At 42.1% G+C, this 16,670-nt stretch overlaps 2 protein-coding genes across 2 annotated transcripts; one reads left to right on the top strand and one right to left on the bottom strand.

Annotated features, from left to right (window-relative positions):
- LOC119659898 (protein FAM114A2) lies at nt 1-8,267 on the top strand. Its single transcript, XM_038068222.1, has 7 exons — nt 1-293; nt 359-505; nt 566-1,114; nt 7,001-7,158; nt 7,216-7,583; nt 7,644-7,950; nt 8,011-8,267. Exons 1-7 carry the CDS (start codon nt 71-73, stop codon nt 8,083-8,085), a joined length of 1,827 nt encoding a protein of 608 aa, XP_037924150.1. The 5' UTR covers nt 1-70; the 3' UTR covers nt 8,086-8,267.
- A 6,774-nt stretch (nt 8,268-15,041) lies between these two features.
- Nucleotides 15,042-15,926, bottom strand: LOC119660259 (V-type proton ATPase subunit G). The gene is made up of 3 exons (XM_038068717.1): nt 15,743-15,926; nt 15,535-15,635; nt 15,042-15,429 (listed from the first exon to the last, which is right to left on the bottom strand). Exons 1-3 carry the CDS (start codon nt 15,822-15,824, stop codon nt 15,259-15,261), a joined length of 354 nt encoding a protein of 117 aa, XP_037924645.1. The 5' UTR covers nt 15,825-15,926; the 3' UTR covers nt 15,042-15,258.
- Between the last annotated feature and the right edge of the window lie 744 nt (nt 15,927-16,670).

The following is a 16,670-nucleotide window of genomic DNA, read 5'->3' as shown; positions in this document are numbered from 1 at the left end:
TGGAATAATCTTTCGCTGTGTAAATGGGACGTCACTTTTGTCATATGTGGATAATTTTCGATTCGTAGAAATGTCAGGCTCTGATAGTGATTCCTTTTTAAGCGCAGATGAGGATTACTCCTCTCCGAAGGCTCAAATTAAACCAGCGAATTCGCCGAATGCTTCACTTGGCCACAATAAATCCGTCAAACAAAAGAAACTACAATGCCACGACGATGCAGGTGGAATTGTAGAAGAAAACAAGCCCAGACTTTCAACGGAAGAAAGGACCCAAGACAACAATAATAGCGATGGTTGGTTATATGACATTATATTAAAACTATTTGACAATGTCAACGCCCTTTTGATCCTTTAATAGATGGGTGGGATGACTGGGATGATGATGACGATAATCAAAATAATCCCATTTCCGAAAAGAAACTTTCTGCGGAGAAGTCGAAAGGCCAGATTGAAAATTCAACTTTAGGAGCCTTAGATAAAGCAAAGCCAAGTAATGATAACGATGGTTGGTATATTTTGGATTTCAGACTGAATGTTTTATGATTATATGTCCAATAATTTACAGGTGACGGTTGGGATGATTGGGGAGACGATGAAGATGACAATTTGAGTGTAGAAACTTCACATTCCGAGTTGAAAACAGCTTCTAAAACTAAAACACAAATGCCAAGTTTATCTACCACCGCCTCCAATGAACCAGGAAATAATGTTTCTTCTTCATATGATACATTGCCCGTATTAAGAGAACTGCAAAGCGATAGCAGGAAAACACAATACACAAAAGATCACAAAACCGAAACAGAAAGAAGAGAAAACGAAATTGTAGAAAAACCCGAATCTTCTTGGGGTTGGAAAAATTGGGGTGGAGTGGTATCGTTTTTATCAAACGCAACGGAAGGTGTCTCAACGCTCACTTCGCAAGTAAGTCAGGGTTTCTGTAATGTACTCGAGAATAGCATTGGCGTACCAGATCCAGAGGAAATGGCTCGCATAAAACATGAAGAGGAAAAAAATCAGACCAAATCTACCGATAACAGTGGTAATGAGAAGATTTTAGTAAAAAAGGACAGCAAAGAAGACCTGATTCGAAGCAGTGTTGGAAATTTGTTGACAGGTAATTGATAAACTTCTTCTTTTTCTTCTTTTTCTTCAGCCTTTGTCTCGTTCACAAGCGGGGTCGGCTCGTCGTGATCGGCTTCGCCATTTGGCTCTATCGAATGCCTGATCTGGGTGCAATCTCGAGGCTTTCAAATCCCCATCCAGCGTATCAAGCCACCGTTGCTTAGGTCTGCCTTTTGGTCGTTTACCATCAACTTCGATGTTCAGACCAATCTTTGCAAGTGAATTCTCGTTTGCACGAACTGCGTGACCATACCATCGAAGACGCCTCTCTCGCAACTTTTCCACGATCGGTGCAACCCCATAACGATCGCGGATATCCTCATTTCGGATGTGATCTAAACGTGTGACGCCACTAATCCAACGTAGCATCTTCGTCTCCATTACCGCAAGACGCCGTTCATTGTCTTTTATGGTCGGCCAACACTCAGAACCATAGAGAGCGACTGGACGGACGACATTGCGGTAAATTTTAGATTTGAGACGTTCGCTGATACGTCGATCACAAAGGACACCAGTTGTGGAACGCCACTTCATCCAGGTTGCGTTAATGCGTGAAGCAATTTCATAACGCAGTTCTCCATTGGCTGATAGCGTTGACCCGAGGTATTTAAATCGCTCAGTTTTGGGCAGATCACTGCCGCTGACAGTGATTGTGCCTGTTTCATGGGGATCGGTCGTCAAAAATTCAGTTTTGTTTAAATTCAATCTGAGACCGTGTTGCATGAGGCGATCATTCCATTTTTTAATAAGTTGCTCAAGATCATTTTCGCTATCAGATGCTAGGAAAACATCATCTGCATAAAGCAGTGTGTAGGGCGCTGGACGTTGGATATCCCGTGTGACGGTGTCCATAACAAGGACAAAGAGGAGTGGTGAGAGGGCACTTCCTTGATGAACACCAACATAGACACTTTACTTTTCGGATCGTGGTAGAGCAATTGAACCCACCCCACGAGTTCTTCTGGCACGAAGTGTTGTCGTAAAGCATACCAGATGAGTTCGTGTGGTACACGGTCAATCGCTTTCTCTAGATCCAGAAAGGCAATGTAAAGAGGGCGATGCTTCTCACGGTGTTTCTCCATGAGTAACCGCGCAGCGTGTATTGCGTCAGTAGTTCCGCAATTCTTGACAAATCCGGCTTGATTCACGGTTATTTCAACGATTTCGCGAATACGGTTGTCAAGAATGCGTTCAAAAATTTTCGTGTTATGGGAAAGTAATCGGATCGGACGGTAATTTGAATATTCTGCTGGGCTACCTTTCTTTTTCCATATTGGAACAGTGGTACTTGTAAACTAAATTTTAGATTATGCCAAACTTTGCAAATATAAATAAAATAAGAACATCAACTCTCGTATCGTTATCTTATGGTTTGTGGAAGTCCTGCGAATAGTAGATACGAAATACACATAGTATTGGCAGGGTTCAGAGCCGAGTATCTTCTGAGGCTGTTGCGTTCGAACAGACTACACATACACAGCAAAAGTTCCCACGCAGCACGACTCTACACAGGAAAGTCAACTGGAGGCTCAAAGCGGGCAGGGGCAGTGGAGATGGTTCGTGTGCATATTTTACATCTATGTTGTGCACAGCATGTATAACAAGTTATAGCCATCTCTTGTGTGTGAGTGTCCGCCGGTTCGTTTTGAAACTTACCATAATTCGATTATTATGACATGCAGTCACGTGCCTATACATCATCATATATGCGCATAAAGATGTGCAGAATGCATCTGCAAAGACGACTGCTAAGTATTGCGAGTAGATTCCGCTGGACATAGACTGTGTCTACCGAGAGGCTGCCAAAAGCATAGCTCCGCCTGGCCACTTGTCATCCCGCTCGTTGCCTTCTATGTTCCTATGACCGGGAATCTAGAAGAAGGCGTCGTTCAACTTGTCGACTAAACTGTTGAGCGTGTTCCTGCATTGCCTCACGTGCCTGGAGGATATCACTAGAATGGCTATGTTCCCTTGGGCTTTGGATCTTGCCTCAGCCATCACCAGGCTTCCAGTACTTCCGCCTGGAATACACTGACGAATCCTGGCACACCGTACGGCTCAGCTACACTGTGTTTATTAGAAAAAAGACTGAAGGAATTCCACAGGTCATCTTGAAAAATACGGTTGTCATAGCTTTGCAATACATGGTCAGTTCTCCACTCTGCGCAACCATGTAAAGCACCCAGCAAAATTCCCCTTGGAGCTCAGATTGTGTGTGTTCCCGAGGTACTTCGCTCTAGCTTGTTTAGTTTGCCTGTTGTGTCGTGTTGAGTAGACGTTTGTTGGTGGTGCTCATCACGAAAATATAGAAACGAAATCTAGAGCAACGCCTCACGATAAAATTTTGCGCCAGATTGGGCGAAAAAGTTTCGGAAACGTACGCTAAAATTGTAAAAGTGCATGCATGGTGATAGTGCTCTTAGTCGTGCCCAGGTATTTCGATAGCATAAAGAGTTTAAGGAGGGGCGTGGCAGCGTGGAAGACGAGACACGGAGTGGGAGACCTGTCGAGGTGCGGACCGACACGAATGCGCAGCGTGTGCGCGCCCAAATCCGTGAAGAAAAAGTTTCGGCAACATACGCCAAAATTGTAAAAGTGCATGCATAGTGATAGTGCTCTTAGTCGTGCCCAGGTATTTCGATAGCATAAAGAGTTTAAGGATTGGCGTGGCAGCGTGGAAGACGAGGCACGGAGTGGGAGACCTGTCGAGGTGCGGACTGACACGAATGCGCAGCGTGTGCGCGCCCAAATCCGTGAAGATCGGCGTTTAGCAGTTCAAATGTTGGCCTCGGAACTAGGGATGAACCGTGAAACAGTCAGACAAATTTTCATAGGCGATTTCGGGATGAAAAATTTGTGCGTGAAGATGGTCCTTCAGAACTTTTCTGAGGAGCAAAAGCAGCATCGAATGATCGTGGCAGAAGACTGTTTGGAACAAGTGGAAAACCGAGTTATTACAGACGATGAGAGCTGGTTTTTCCAATACGACCCGGAGACCAAACGTCAAAGCTCATAATGGTTGTCCCCGCATGCTCCCCGCCCGAAAAAAGCTCACATGAGCAAGTCGAAGGTGAAAACGATGATTATTACCTCTTTTTTTGATAGCCGTGAAATCATCCACAAAGAATTCGTTCCACCGGGGCAAACCGCAAATCAAGTCTAATATCGCCAAATTCTCGAAAGATTGCGAAAACGAGTCAACAGAGTGCGCCCAGAGTTCACTCGTAACTGGATCCTTCATCACGACAACGCGCCGTGCCACACTGCCCTCAGCGTGTCCCAGTATTTAGCCTCTAAATGGATCGCCGTGTTACAACAGCCACCTTATTCGCCCGATATGTCACCCTGTAACTTTATTGTTCCCTAGAACAAAAACGATGGTCAAAGAAACCCAGTTTGAGTCAATTACGGACATCCAAGCGGCCGTGACGAGGCTACTCGCGGACATCCCAGTCGAAGCGTTCCGGAAATGTTACGAAGAGTGGAAAACGCGCTGGAATCGCTGTATAGCTGCCCAAGGGGAAGTGAAGTGGATTGCAGAGCTGCAGAATAATTTTTAAATATACTTAATTGTCTAACCTCGTATACTTCATATTGGAGGAACGAACGTATTGTATATTCATTTAGTTGCGGAATTCAGCTCCCTTTTGGTTGGATTTATGCAGAGTCCGTATTTTGTAGTGCATTCCCAATGCGCCCTCTATGATTGCACTCATAATGGCGGGAAACATCCCCGACACCACCAACATTTTCATTCCGCTCCTGTTCATTAAGTGTAAAATTTCACAAATCACTATCAATCAGAACACCGGAGATATAAGGTCCCTCTGCTCGCAGCTCTGGCCAAGTGACTAAATCCTAGATCAGATTGGATTATGCTGGCTCTTATTACGGATACTATACATTCCTCCAATCCTGTTCTGGTTAGATCTTACTTGATGGCTTTGGCGCTTTATAAGTAAGGTAGCTGGCGTACTCAAGACCCTACCGAACGAAGGAGTACGGCACCCGAGTTGTAAACGCAACTCCACACTTGAGGCCCTAAAGTCTCTTGTCCACTTGGACATTACCACAACCCTCATGAAACTCCCAATAGGCGGCCAACCACGAATAACCGGGCTAAAAATACATGTCGCAAAAATTCTCCTGAGACATATGAATTCAGGGGGTTATGCCGGTTCCCATAGTATCAGATAACCTCTGCTTCAGATGAGTCCCCTTGCCCTAATTAGGCTTTGGAGCATTCGCCTACTGCATCACGACGGCCACTTGGTTTAAATTCGGCCGACAGAGTTGCTCCCCCGTCTCCTCCATCCTATGTGGTAGTACATTGCTGGAAGTGCTAATAGATGTGACAACATTTATTGGTCAGTACAAGGTTGTGAGGGCCAGGAAAAGCGACAACACCCTCCCCACATTCATTGCGTGACCTGACCCCACGAGAATCGTGGCACCGGCTGCTATATGCGGTTCCATCGATATGAATTTTGGGGTTACTCAATAATATAATCGCCGGCAGGAATGTTACAGTTCGTTGTGTCGAGTAGTTGCCAAATGGCATTTTTCACGGCATCGGCATCGGTTCAAACTGTCTGCGGCAGGTGTGTAAATAAATGGATTGCACGAAAAGCTGAAATGATAGTGATATTCGTTGCAACGCAGCAGAATTTATATCACGTTCACCTTTTTTGTTGCAACTCTTGCCAAAACACAGTTTTTTGGAGTACAAATATTATTATTATTCTGTTAAGGGAAAGTCGCACCGCGTCCTTGAAGAACTATTGTGCCCCTTTTACTGGTTATAGTGTACCTGTTGATCATAGTATCTCAAGCAGGCCAGTAACCGTTAGGAACTTTAGTATGTTCCCCACTTCCAGAAGTTTCAGCTTTGCATCTGGTATTAAGTGTTCTCCCAGATGTATCGACCTACTTTGCACAAGTGCCGGACACTGTCCCAGGACGTGCATAGAGGTTTCGTCCTCCTGCTCACAGAACCTGCAGGCAGTGTCCGTAGATATCCCTCGCTTCCCTAGGTGGTAGTTCAGCCGACAATGACCAGTGAGAATTCCCACTATGATTCGGAGGTTCTTTTTGGTGAGGTTTAAGCAATCCTTTGTGCGCATGGGTTCGTATCCCCCAATAAGCACCCTGGACTGCTCCATCCCTGGAGTACAAATATAGAAGCACTACTTCCGAAGGAGTTTTGCAAGTTTTTTCTCTTTACCGATAAACGTATCAATGTTAAGCGGGCAGCCACGGATCAATATTTGGACAAGTGAACTTACCTCCTGAGTCGCCTTTACCGATTTCTCGATAGTATCGGGTCGAATTCTGCCACGTCGACTGTGGTGGACGACCTAGCGTTTTCAGGAGGAATATTCAAAGGTATAATGGTTTTTGGTTAATGTCATTTAATGCAGGATTTAGTAAGATGGAGTAAACTCAAGTATATTTTAATTTCCCTGATTTCAGTTATTTTATTTTTATTTGACTGAGTATAATACTGGATGCAGTATGTTATGTAAATGGCCGAGTTGTAACACGTTGTAGGGATTATGTCAAAATTTAATTAAGCCATATTTGGCCAATGGTTTGTTAAACTTCGACTATCTTGGCTGCAATTATAAATACCGACAATATGAACGGATTTATTACATATTAAGCAATAGACTCCCTTTTATACACTCGCATCTAAACGATGCTAACTTGCCAAACTGTTATTATAGTAAAAAATATATTTTCGATCCGAGATTAGAGGTTGATACTCTCCCTTCACATCATATACACACAAGCTATCTATTTAGTTCATTTGAACAGACGTTTATTCACTTAATATTTGTTAATAAATTTAACAAAAAAAATTTTTGTTTATGCCTAGGTGTTACCCAAATTGGTAATAAAGTTATTACTGGAGGATTAGACACATTAGAGGGGATTGGAAAGAAGACTATGACCATCTTACAAGAAAACGATCCCCTTCTGCTAAATAAGAGAAAGCTACTAGGATTAGACGGTGACAAACCAGTACTAAGTCAGGTAATTGTTTGCTAATTGTAATTTATAACTGGAGCTTTCTAAAATATTCAATTAAAGATTTTACGGGAAGCAAAAGAAAAGTCTGAAGAAACAGAAAATAAACTGAAGCAAATACAAAAGAATTCGTACAAAAAGCAATTGCATTTCGAAATGCTTTTTGATCATTATCATGGATTAGTTCATTTAGAAGCGTTAGAAATGCTTTCGAAGCAGTCGTCGCTGAAACTGCAGTCTTTGTTGGAACCACTAACAGGAAAAGCTCTTGCCGAAATGCAAGAAACTCTAAATGAAGTGAAGGAGCTGTGTGATTTGGGAGAATTGGATGAAGAAAACGATTGCTTGTCAGGTGCCGTTGATTTAAAAGAAAAATTAGCTGCCGCCACTGAAGACCTAGGCATCGAAGTGGATTTCGCTGAATTAGTCAAGTATTATTAATTTATTATCAATTTGATTTATTTCCTTTAATTTATTCATCTGTATTAAAGGTGTTGGGAGGGTAACTCTACATCATTGGCGAAATTAGAAGACGTTGAACCCCAGGAGATATATAACAAAGCTTTACGATGTCTTGCGGAAACAACAGCATTAATTGTTAGCAAAATGCATAAAATTGCAGAACTGATTCTTATACAAGATCATCACAGTACTGCGAATGAGGCTGACAGTCTAGTGCAGTTGACTCACATTTTCTGTTTGCATTTGCGCTCCATTGCTAATCTTTTCGGGGCAAAATTGAACACTTATGAAACTACTGAAGAGACTAGTTCTCTGATAACCAGCATTTTTCTTGAGGTAAAGTTGAATGTGTGGATACTTTGAATATTTCACAGCGATAAATTTTCTTTTTTTTAGGAATCTAGTAGCTCCTCCTACGTTAAGAGTGCTTTTCAGTTATTCATTCCGATTCTTCAAATGGGGGCTGCGTAAAATATGCTAACGACAGGTTTAAAGGTATAATTTTAATATGAATGTTGTGTATTTAGTAATAAAAAAGAAATTTCTTCAATTTTTTTTTTCAATTTTCGAACAATATTACTTGTTTTGTATGTCTTAACTGTTAAACATAATGGGCTTATCCTATTTCAGAATAAAGAATAATTCAGATTGTATTCCCTTATTGATCATATTTCATACATTAATTGTAACAAACAACTCGAAATAAGTTGGATATCAAAAGTTACAAAAGATTGTTCGGAGCTCTTCTGTAAACAGCATTTACAACTCTTCATTATAATAGATTTTAATTGTATGGTATTTCAGGATGACGTAATTTTCCAATGCATAAAAAGCCTACTTGAACCGGGTAGCTCTTCACAAAATGTCTAGGCTTCAATGTTCTACAAGGGAAAATCAATTTAAGACGGGTTCCTCACTGATAAAGTATAGTTTAAAATTATTACAGTCTTTGGCAATGACGTCAGTCAATTTTTAAGTGAGTCGTTTTGATTAATGCCGAAAACAATACCCGGGCTCTGAAGTGCTATCTTAGTTTATTCTTCTAATTACTATTTGGAGAATAAAATATGCTGTATACCATGGAGCCCACTTAAGTGCAACACGCGTAAACGCAAATTCTCTATAAATGCACGCATTCTTTGAGCCACATGCCTTGACCTTCAATTTTTTTCTAAAATCTGGGTAATCATTGCAATATGTATAAATAGAAAATATTTATAAGTGCAAAAGAAATTTAGATATGGTTAAATGCAAACTGAATTTACTTCGTTAAACAAATGATAGCTAGGTAGTTGTTTAGGATATGTGGGATCCTAAGTCCTCATCCACTTGATGATGGACCGGACTAGACGAGGAGCAACTTACTCCCACGTTTTCTAGTCCATGGACCCCTAGTTTGGAGCATAGCACCCCAAGCATTAAAAATCAAAAATTACTGACGGTTTCGTCGAAAACGTGGGAGTAAGTTGCTCCTCATCTAGTCCGGTCCATCATCAAGTGGATGTGGACTTAGGATCCCACATATCCTAAACAACTACCTAGCTTTAGCCTTAGTCTAGCTTAGACTAAAACAACTGGCGTTTTAGTCCAATATAACTCGCAACCTTGTCGTGTTTTTGCGACGATAAAAGGGAGCGTTCTTCCACCTGTTGGCACTTTCGATCATGCTGCTCCCAGGGCAGAGGTGAGGCAGCGTCTGATGAGTTGCCTCTGCCCTGGACGAAACCGTCAGTAATTTTTGATTTTTTGAAATGATAGCTGTTTCATGCTACACACACGCATACCTTTCTTTTAATTTAGAAGCACAATTACTTACCCAAATTCGTATTAATTTGTTGGCGGCATCCCTGTGATCAGGACCGTAGAGGAAAAATTCGGCCCGGAAGCGAAATTATGCGGAAAAATGGGGACCGGGTTGAAAACTGCAGAGGGCTGGGGTGAAAACTATGCGAGCTCTTCTATTATTCCCGTTTTACATTGAAATTTCTATTCCGGGCCCTCGAGAAAACTCCGTTTTCCACGCCCCTTTCGTAAGGCCTGCCTGTGATTAGTATCTCTAGAGGCCCGATGCTAAAAGAAACTGCCATCGAATTCACTTAAATGTTTAACGTTGGCCGTTTCTGTAGCTGCGCCTACAACGCGGATGAATCAACCCTATTCTATAAAGCACTTTCTCGAGGTATATTAACATACCGGAACTCCAATGTCCCTAGGATAAAAATGTGTTCGCAGAGATTACCGTTGTTGTGCGGTTCTGATGGGTCTGATAGGTATATTTTTATGATTGGAAATGCAAACCAATCTAACTCCTTATTATAAACCAACTGCTTATAGTGATTCATGCAACAAAAAATACAAAACATTTGTCAATTTTAGAATAGTTTTTTTGCGTCCACTCGATCAAGGAATTGGAATTGGATTCTCCACTCGATCAAGGAAAAAGTGTTTCAAAAGATAGAAGAAAGAAGAAATTCCGCTGCAAGATTTTGCAAAATCAACTTCCGTCCTAGAAATTGCAAAACTTCCTAAAAGGTTTTGGTGACTCTAAATTTCTTATTCAAAGCACTGCAATGAGAGCAGCTCATAGACTAATTCGATTAAGTCTATGGGGAAACAACGGACATGGGGACATAGAGCATTGGAAGAGTTTCTGGCAGAAGCGAATCCAGTTCTTAAAATGCCTTTTGATTCTCGCGTCCTCATACATCTGCTTGGTAGAATACATACAGTTACCCTGAGATGTAGAAAGAACTGGGAAGTCCCAGAGGAATGCGTGGCGAGGTATACGGAAGTATTTTACGCCGATAGCTCAAAAACAGAACAGGGTTCCGGAGCTGTAGTCTACCTCTGGAATAAAATCCAGAAGTGGACTTTTCCTTTGGGACAATATACAACGCTTTTTGAAGCCGAAATATATGCGCTCCTAAGGGTGGGAAACTTGATGATTGACGGGCGCTTGAAGGGCAAGCGCATCGCAATCTGTAATGATAGCCAGGCCGCATTGAGGGTGTTGAATAGTCCTTTTCGAAAATCGTTCAGGAATGCAGAAACCGTTTGAACTGTATCTCTAGATTCAATACGGTGGAACTACTCTGGGTACTGGGTTACCGTTGTGTAGAGGGAAATGAAATCTCGCAAAAGAGAGTTCAATCTCCCCCATGCTAGGACCGGAACTAGCAATTGGAGTATCAATAGCATTGGCTAAGACAATGACAGGTGGCAGATCCTAAATACTGCTAGACACACCAAACTTTTCCTTTAAGAACCAAACATCCATACTGCAAAATTTGTCCTGTCGAAAAGTAGGAGGCATTCTGACAGGCCATAATTCACTAGCTGGTCATCCGTTCCAAATAGGAATTATTCAAGATGATACGTGCCCCTCCTTTAATGGAAAAGCAGAATCCACGGAGCATTTTTTTTGTGAATGTCCGCCTATGGACGCATCAGATCTTTGGTGCCGATGTTCATCAGATGCAACGGGTAGAACTCGAAGCTATTTTAATCCAGCACTAGAGCCAAATAGGCTAACCTGGAGAAAAATTAAAACCTAAATTTTTTTCTCCTTTTTTCTTTACTAAAAATTTTATTCTTCCTGCAACCATGCATATTTGTTAGTGCTTACATTCGAATGAGGAAAGAAGTCTAGGATCATGCTATTTGTTTGTCGCTTGAAAGAGCCAGGTCTGTACTTGAGTCGTCATTATTTATTTATTTATTAAAGGAAGTTAGAAGAAAACCTAAAACTGAAGTACGAAGGGGAGACTAGCGGACCAAGCTGCAAAAAAGGGTACACATACCGAGGAAGATTCTGCGTAGTTTCAGTAAGAGATTTTAAGAAAGGGGTGTCGGGCAAGATTTTGCACACGGGGAAAGTTTGTTTTAAAGAAAATGGATCGGGTGAAATGGTGATGATTTTTTTCTAGCGAAAGACAATCACTGTTGCGGGAAGAGAACCAGAGCAATAGTCAAGAATTCTACATACGAGGAAGTTTAAAAAACTGAATCAAAGTCAGAGAAGGTATGCAGTTTGAAGCTAGGTATTCTGGGAGCACTATTGCAGACATCCAGGCAGTGTATGCCGGAGCAGGAAAACAGAGTCAGAGAGAGGATTTGAGAGAAGCCCATATCGAATGCCTTTTGCTAACATTCAGTGCAAACTTATGTATGGAGCGAACCAGGTTATTTAAATTCAACTGAAAGAAAATGGAGTTTGAGATCATCGACCTAACACGAGTAAGCTGCCGTGAGGAGAGAGGGAAGGTCTTTGGTGAAGAATAAAAATGGTAGTGAACCCAGAATGGAACCTTATGGTACACCAGAGGGGGAGAAGCACCCATCAATGGAAACGCGACAGGAACTGACGGGTTTACGTGAGTCCCCGTCGTGTCAACCTCATCGGACATGTGTGACTGGCACAACAGCACCGGTTTATACTGAGTGCAGCTTCAGTATTCATACCGGTGGATACGAGACTTACCTTAAGCCTCTACCACAATTAAGGAGTACAGCATTCGAGTTGTACAGCGCAACTCTAAATTTAATCGCACTGTGCGCACAGTCACAGCCACCATGAAACTCCTACAAGGTGGCCAACCGCAAATAACCGGTCCGACACATGCCCCCAGTTTCCAAGGTACCGGATAACCTCTGGTAAGGCTCCGTAATCAAAACCATTTCAGATGAGTCCCATCCAGACTAGAATCTGATCGCCTTAACTAGACCTCGGAACATTTGCCTACTGCATCACGACCAGTAAGTCAACGTAAATACAGCATTTCCCGGCGCTACGAAGTGAAGATTCTCCTTGGTCACTTGGGATTGACTCAGTCAATAGAGTTGTTTCCTTGTTTGCCTGCTTGCCACCTTTGAACACCTGTAGTGGGTAACTGGTGAATGTTAAAAGATGCTAGTTTGGACAAAAGTATTGTGTGAGCACAAATCCAAGAACTTTCTGCTGAGAATATAAACATTTGGCGACGGAGTTGATGAAGTCTATTGGGTTAGTAGCAGTGAATCGACGTTTCGCAAAGCCGTGCTGCTCTTTATCTATAAAGTGGTCCAAGGGAGCAGTTAACCATTCGTTGGCATATCTCTCATTGGTTATTCATCTAGCTGATGGAACGGTTATAATAATTACTCCATCGAGTACGTTTCTTGATAAATTTGAATAGCCAAGGGTATCCGTTGCTTTTGTTTTCTATTGAGCGCGTCTTTCTGGGTACTGTAAATTTCCATAATTACGTTCTCCTTGTAATTGGTGTGGTTCGCCAGGGAAATATGTTTCGCTACCTTTGATTAAAGCCTGCCTGTTGCTAAATATGCCTCCTTCAGGGGCTCTCCGAAACATATCTCCATTTTCATTCTCGTCCGTCTGACTTACACGTAGTTGCAATGAGCGCAGAAAATTTCGAATGGGGATTTTGGTTGATTACAGAAGTTTTAAGTTGGCTTTTCCTGCTAATAAAGACGATGTCGAAACTATGTTTCTCCAGGTTTCGTCTCTACAAAAGGATTATTTGAATAAGTTCTAATGCTTTTGGGATGTTCATCGTGATCCGAGTAAAATTTTCCGTCCAGTTTGGCGACATTCAAAATAGATTTGTTCCCTTTCACCATGGGGTAGGTAGGTAGGTATCAGTGGCCGCTCCGAGGAGCCCAATTAGCGCTTTGGTGCGCCGTTTTGATGCCACAAACTCCTAAGACCGTGACTGTTGTTATAGAAACAGGGAAGCGGAGTCCAGCTGGCTCGGATCTTCAGAGCCAGCCCGTAGCATTCACGAAGGAAAGCAGCTCTCCGACCCTGTAACTAGAAATCTCACCCTTTCACCATACCTTCTGGAAATATAGGGAGTTAGCACTCGATGGACCATTCACTGTTTGTGGGCAATTACCAAAGTTTAAATCCAAATATAATTCCGGTTACACAACAAACTGGCAATAGGCGAATACCACTCATTGTTAGATTGGGTAAATGTAGAAGCCGAGCTGGTCTTAGTTAAATTTCACTGATTACAGTCAAGTTTCCAGGGAATGTTTGCTGATTTGAAGAATGCATTCAGTAAACAATTTTGTAGTGTTGAATATAAAGTAAATTTCCGTTTAGATACATCAACTATCAAGATTCATCTGAGGACGTTTGTAACTAATAACACTTCCTCAATTAGTCACAATAATAGTGCAGCAATTATTGAGGTGTCACGCTGCTGAGTACCATCTATAAGATATTCTCCGCTATCTTGCTAGGCCGGATAGCTTCATACACCCAGAACATCATTGGCCCATACCAAAGAGGCTTCACTCCAGGCAAATCAGCAACAGATCAGATTTTCTCTGTGCGGCAAGCGATGGAAAAACTGTTGGAATATGGACAACAGTTGCACCATCTATTCATCGACTTTAAAGTCGGCTATGATAGCATAGCCAGAGTAAAACTGTACACGGCCATGAGAGAATTGGGTATCCCGATGATACTTACAAGACTGACTAGGCTGGCCCTGACCAATGTGCGAGGCCAGATAGGAGCAGCAGGATCACTCTCAAGACCATTCGACCTCAACAACGGTCTACGACAAGGGGATGCCATATCATGCGTCCTCTTTAACCTGGCCCTCGAGAAAGTGATCCGTGATGCTGAAGTAAATGCAAGGGGTACGATCCTCTTCAAGTCCACCCAACTACTGGCCTATGCTGACGATATCGACATCATGGGAAGAACCACCCGAGACGTACAAACTGCCTTCATCCAGATCGAGCAGGCGGCGGGGGAGTTCTTGGGCTGCACATCAATGAAGGCAAGACAAAATATATGGTGGCAACGTCAGTACCGAAAACCAACCAACTAATAACATCAAGCCGCACTGGTCAAACGGGAAGAATAAAGATAGGAGAATGCAACTTTGAGACCGTTGATAATTTCTCCTAACTATGAGCGATACCATGACCGTCCGGTTGTGGATAAAATCCGGCTCAATAGGTTACGGTGGGCGGGCCACTTAACCCGTATGGATGAGGATGATCCAGGCCGGAAAGTCTATAAGGGCAAAAGAAAACGAGGCAGACCCTGCTTAAGATGGACCGATGGCGTAGGTCAGGACGCCAGAGGATACCGATTGTTGCGCCGTTGATGATGATGACGAACAGTGTACTGTCTAAACAATACTGTGTATGTAAAATGTGGGATTTCCAAGGCTTGGTGAGGCTGTATGACCGGACAATGGGTGGTTGACTAGCTAAACCTGTTGCCTCCGCCATCGGCAAATCCAAACCTTACTTTGCCAGCGAATTTGGTTAGACTTCTTACAAGAATCAGCCATAATTGAGCATGAATCAAACTGAAACAAATTCAATCCTGTTCGGTAATTTAAGATGAAATTTTACTGTCGTCAGAACGAAAGTGATGTAACATTTTTAATCGAATGCTGATGTAAATATAATTTGTGCACACGCAGGCGATGGATTTTATTTCATTTTATCATATTACTTATGGATAACATAACAAGAAACAAATAAAATTTAGTAGAACAACTTTAAACAGTGTTTACTTCCAGATTATGAACACGAGCTACATTTCTAATGGAAATTTGAATAGAGCGGTTGATGTAAATTTAACCTTTAGGTAAAGCCAACAAGATTCCGAAGAATTTATTCTTTTCGGAAATTTCTGTGCATTTCTGGGACAATACTGTAAACGTATTGAAGGATTTCGTTGATGACTGGCTCCTTGCGCGACTGCAGAGCACGATTCATTTCATCCAGTTTCACTCGGGTGTCTGCGTCGATTTTAGCGGCGACGCCTTCACGTGACCCCATATGCTAGAAAATAGAAATTATTTAATTTCCTCAAGATACGCTAGTGATTTAGCTAATTATGTTTCATGTTATAGTGTAAAATTTTACTAAGAAAACTATCCTACTCACCTTGGCCTCGAACTCCTTAAATTGTCGCTCCCGCTCCTGGCGGTATTTTTCAATTTCCTCATTTGCCTCATCCTTAGCTTGCTTTAGCCTGCGAGCCTTACCTGAAGCAAGAAAAAAGGAAAATAGAAAATTTACACCCTCGTATGATGGAAGTCATGTGATGGCCGCTTCCAAGTTGATTTTGGAGAAAACAATTAGAAAAACTTACGTTTTCTTGCCTCTGCTACCTTTTCTGCTGCTTTCTTTTCGGCAGCAAGTAGCTGTTGAATGCCCTGTGTTTGGCTAGTCATTTTAATTACTTAGATTTTTATACGACGCACGAACAGGAGCACTACGCACAAGAACACAGTCGAAAGCAAACTTGCTAGTAAATGAGTGATCCAATTGGAAATTTGCAGCCAATGTCATATGACATGTTCGAGACTCGTTTGAGGGAACGAGCCTCGTCACGAATCGATACTCGGTTATAGGGTTGGGCTTCATCTAAAACCCATGAAAATGTGGATGAATCAAAGGAATTATGGTTACACTTAGCCCCTGTGAAACAGATTCCTGATATATACCGGATATATGACGGACTAGACACAAAACTTTTTTTTGTAATTCATATTGTGCCGAAAAGGGGATGATAACGTTTCATTGTGGTATTAACGCTGGTTTCTTTCATACATAAATGTATCTCTTTCTTCAGCCTTTGTCCCGTTCACAAGCGGGGTCGGCTCGATGTGACCGGTTTCGCCATTTGGTTCTATCAAATGCCTGATCTGGATGCAATTGCGAGGCTTTTAAATCGTTGTTTCGGCCGACCTTTTGGAAGCCTTTCTCGCAGTTTTTTCAGATTAAAAACAGCCGTGAGTCGGTTACGCTAATGTAGGCATATGGACTTAGTGACCAACTTTCACTGATGGATACCCAATGCCCAGATATTCTTTAGAACTTTAGTCGGGTCTGAAGTTCGTTAATTTAAAAATGAGTATCAGTTGTATCAAGGAATCTCAATAGGGAAGTATTGGGATAGCCCTGATTCGGTTGATAAAACGTGAAGAATTCCATTGTAATGTGTGGATCTCTTGGCAAAATGAGGAACAATGGCACGAAAGTCACTATAACATTATAGCATTTCTTAGTAATGATAA

This window comes from Hermetia illucens, chromosome 6 (assembly GCF_905115235.1).
Source record: "Hermetia illucens chromosome 6, iHerIll2.2.curated.20191125, whole genome shotgun sequence".
Classification (NCBI taxonomy): Eukaryota; Metazoa; Arthropoda; class Insecta; order Diptera; family Stratiomyidae; genus Hermetia; species Hermetia illucens.
The sequence above is the reverse complement of the archived record's forward strand: the minus strand, read 5'-3'. Positions and strand labels throughout refer to the sequence as shown.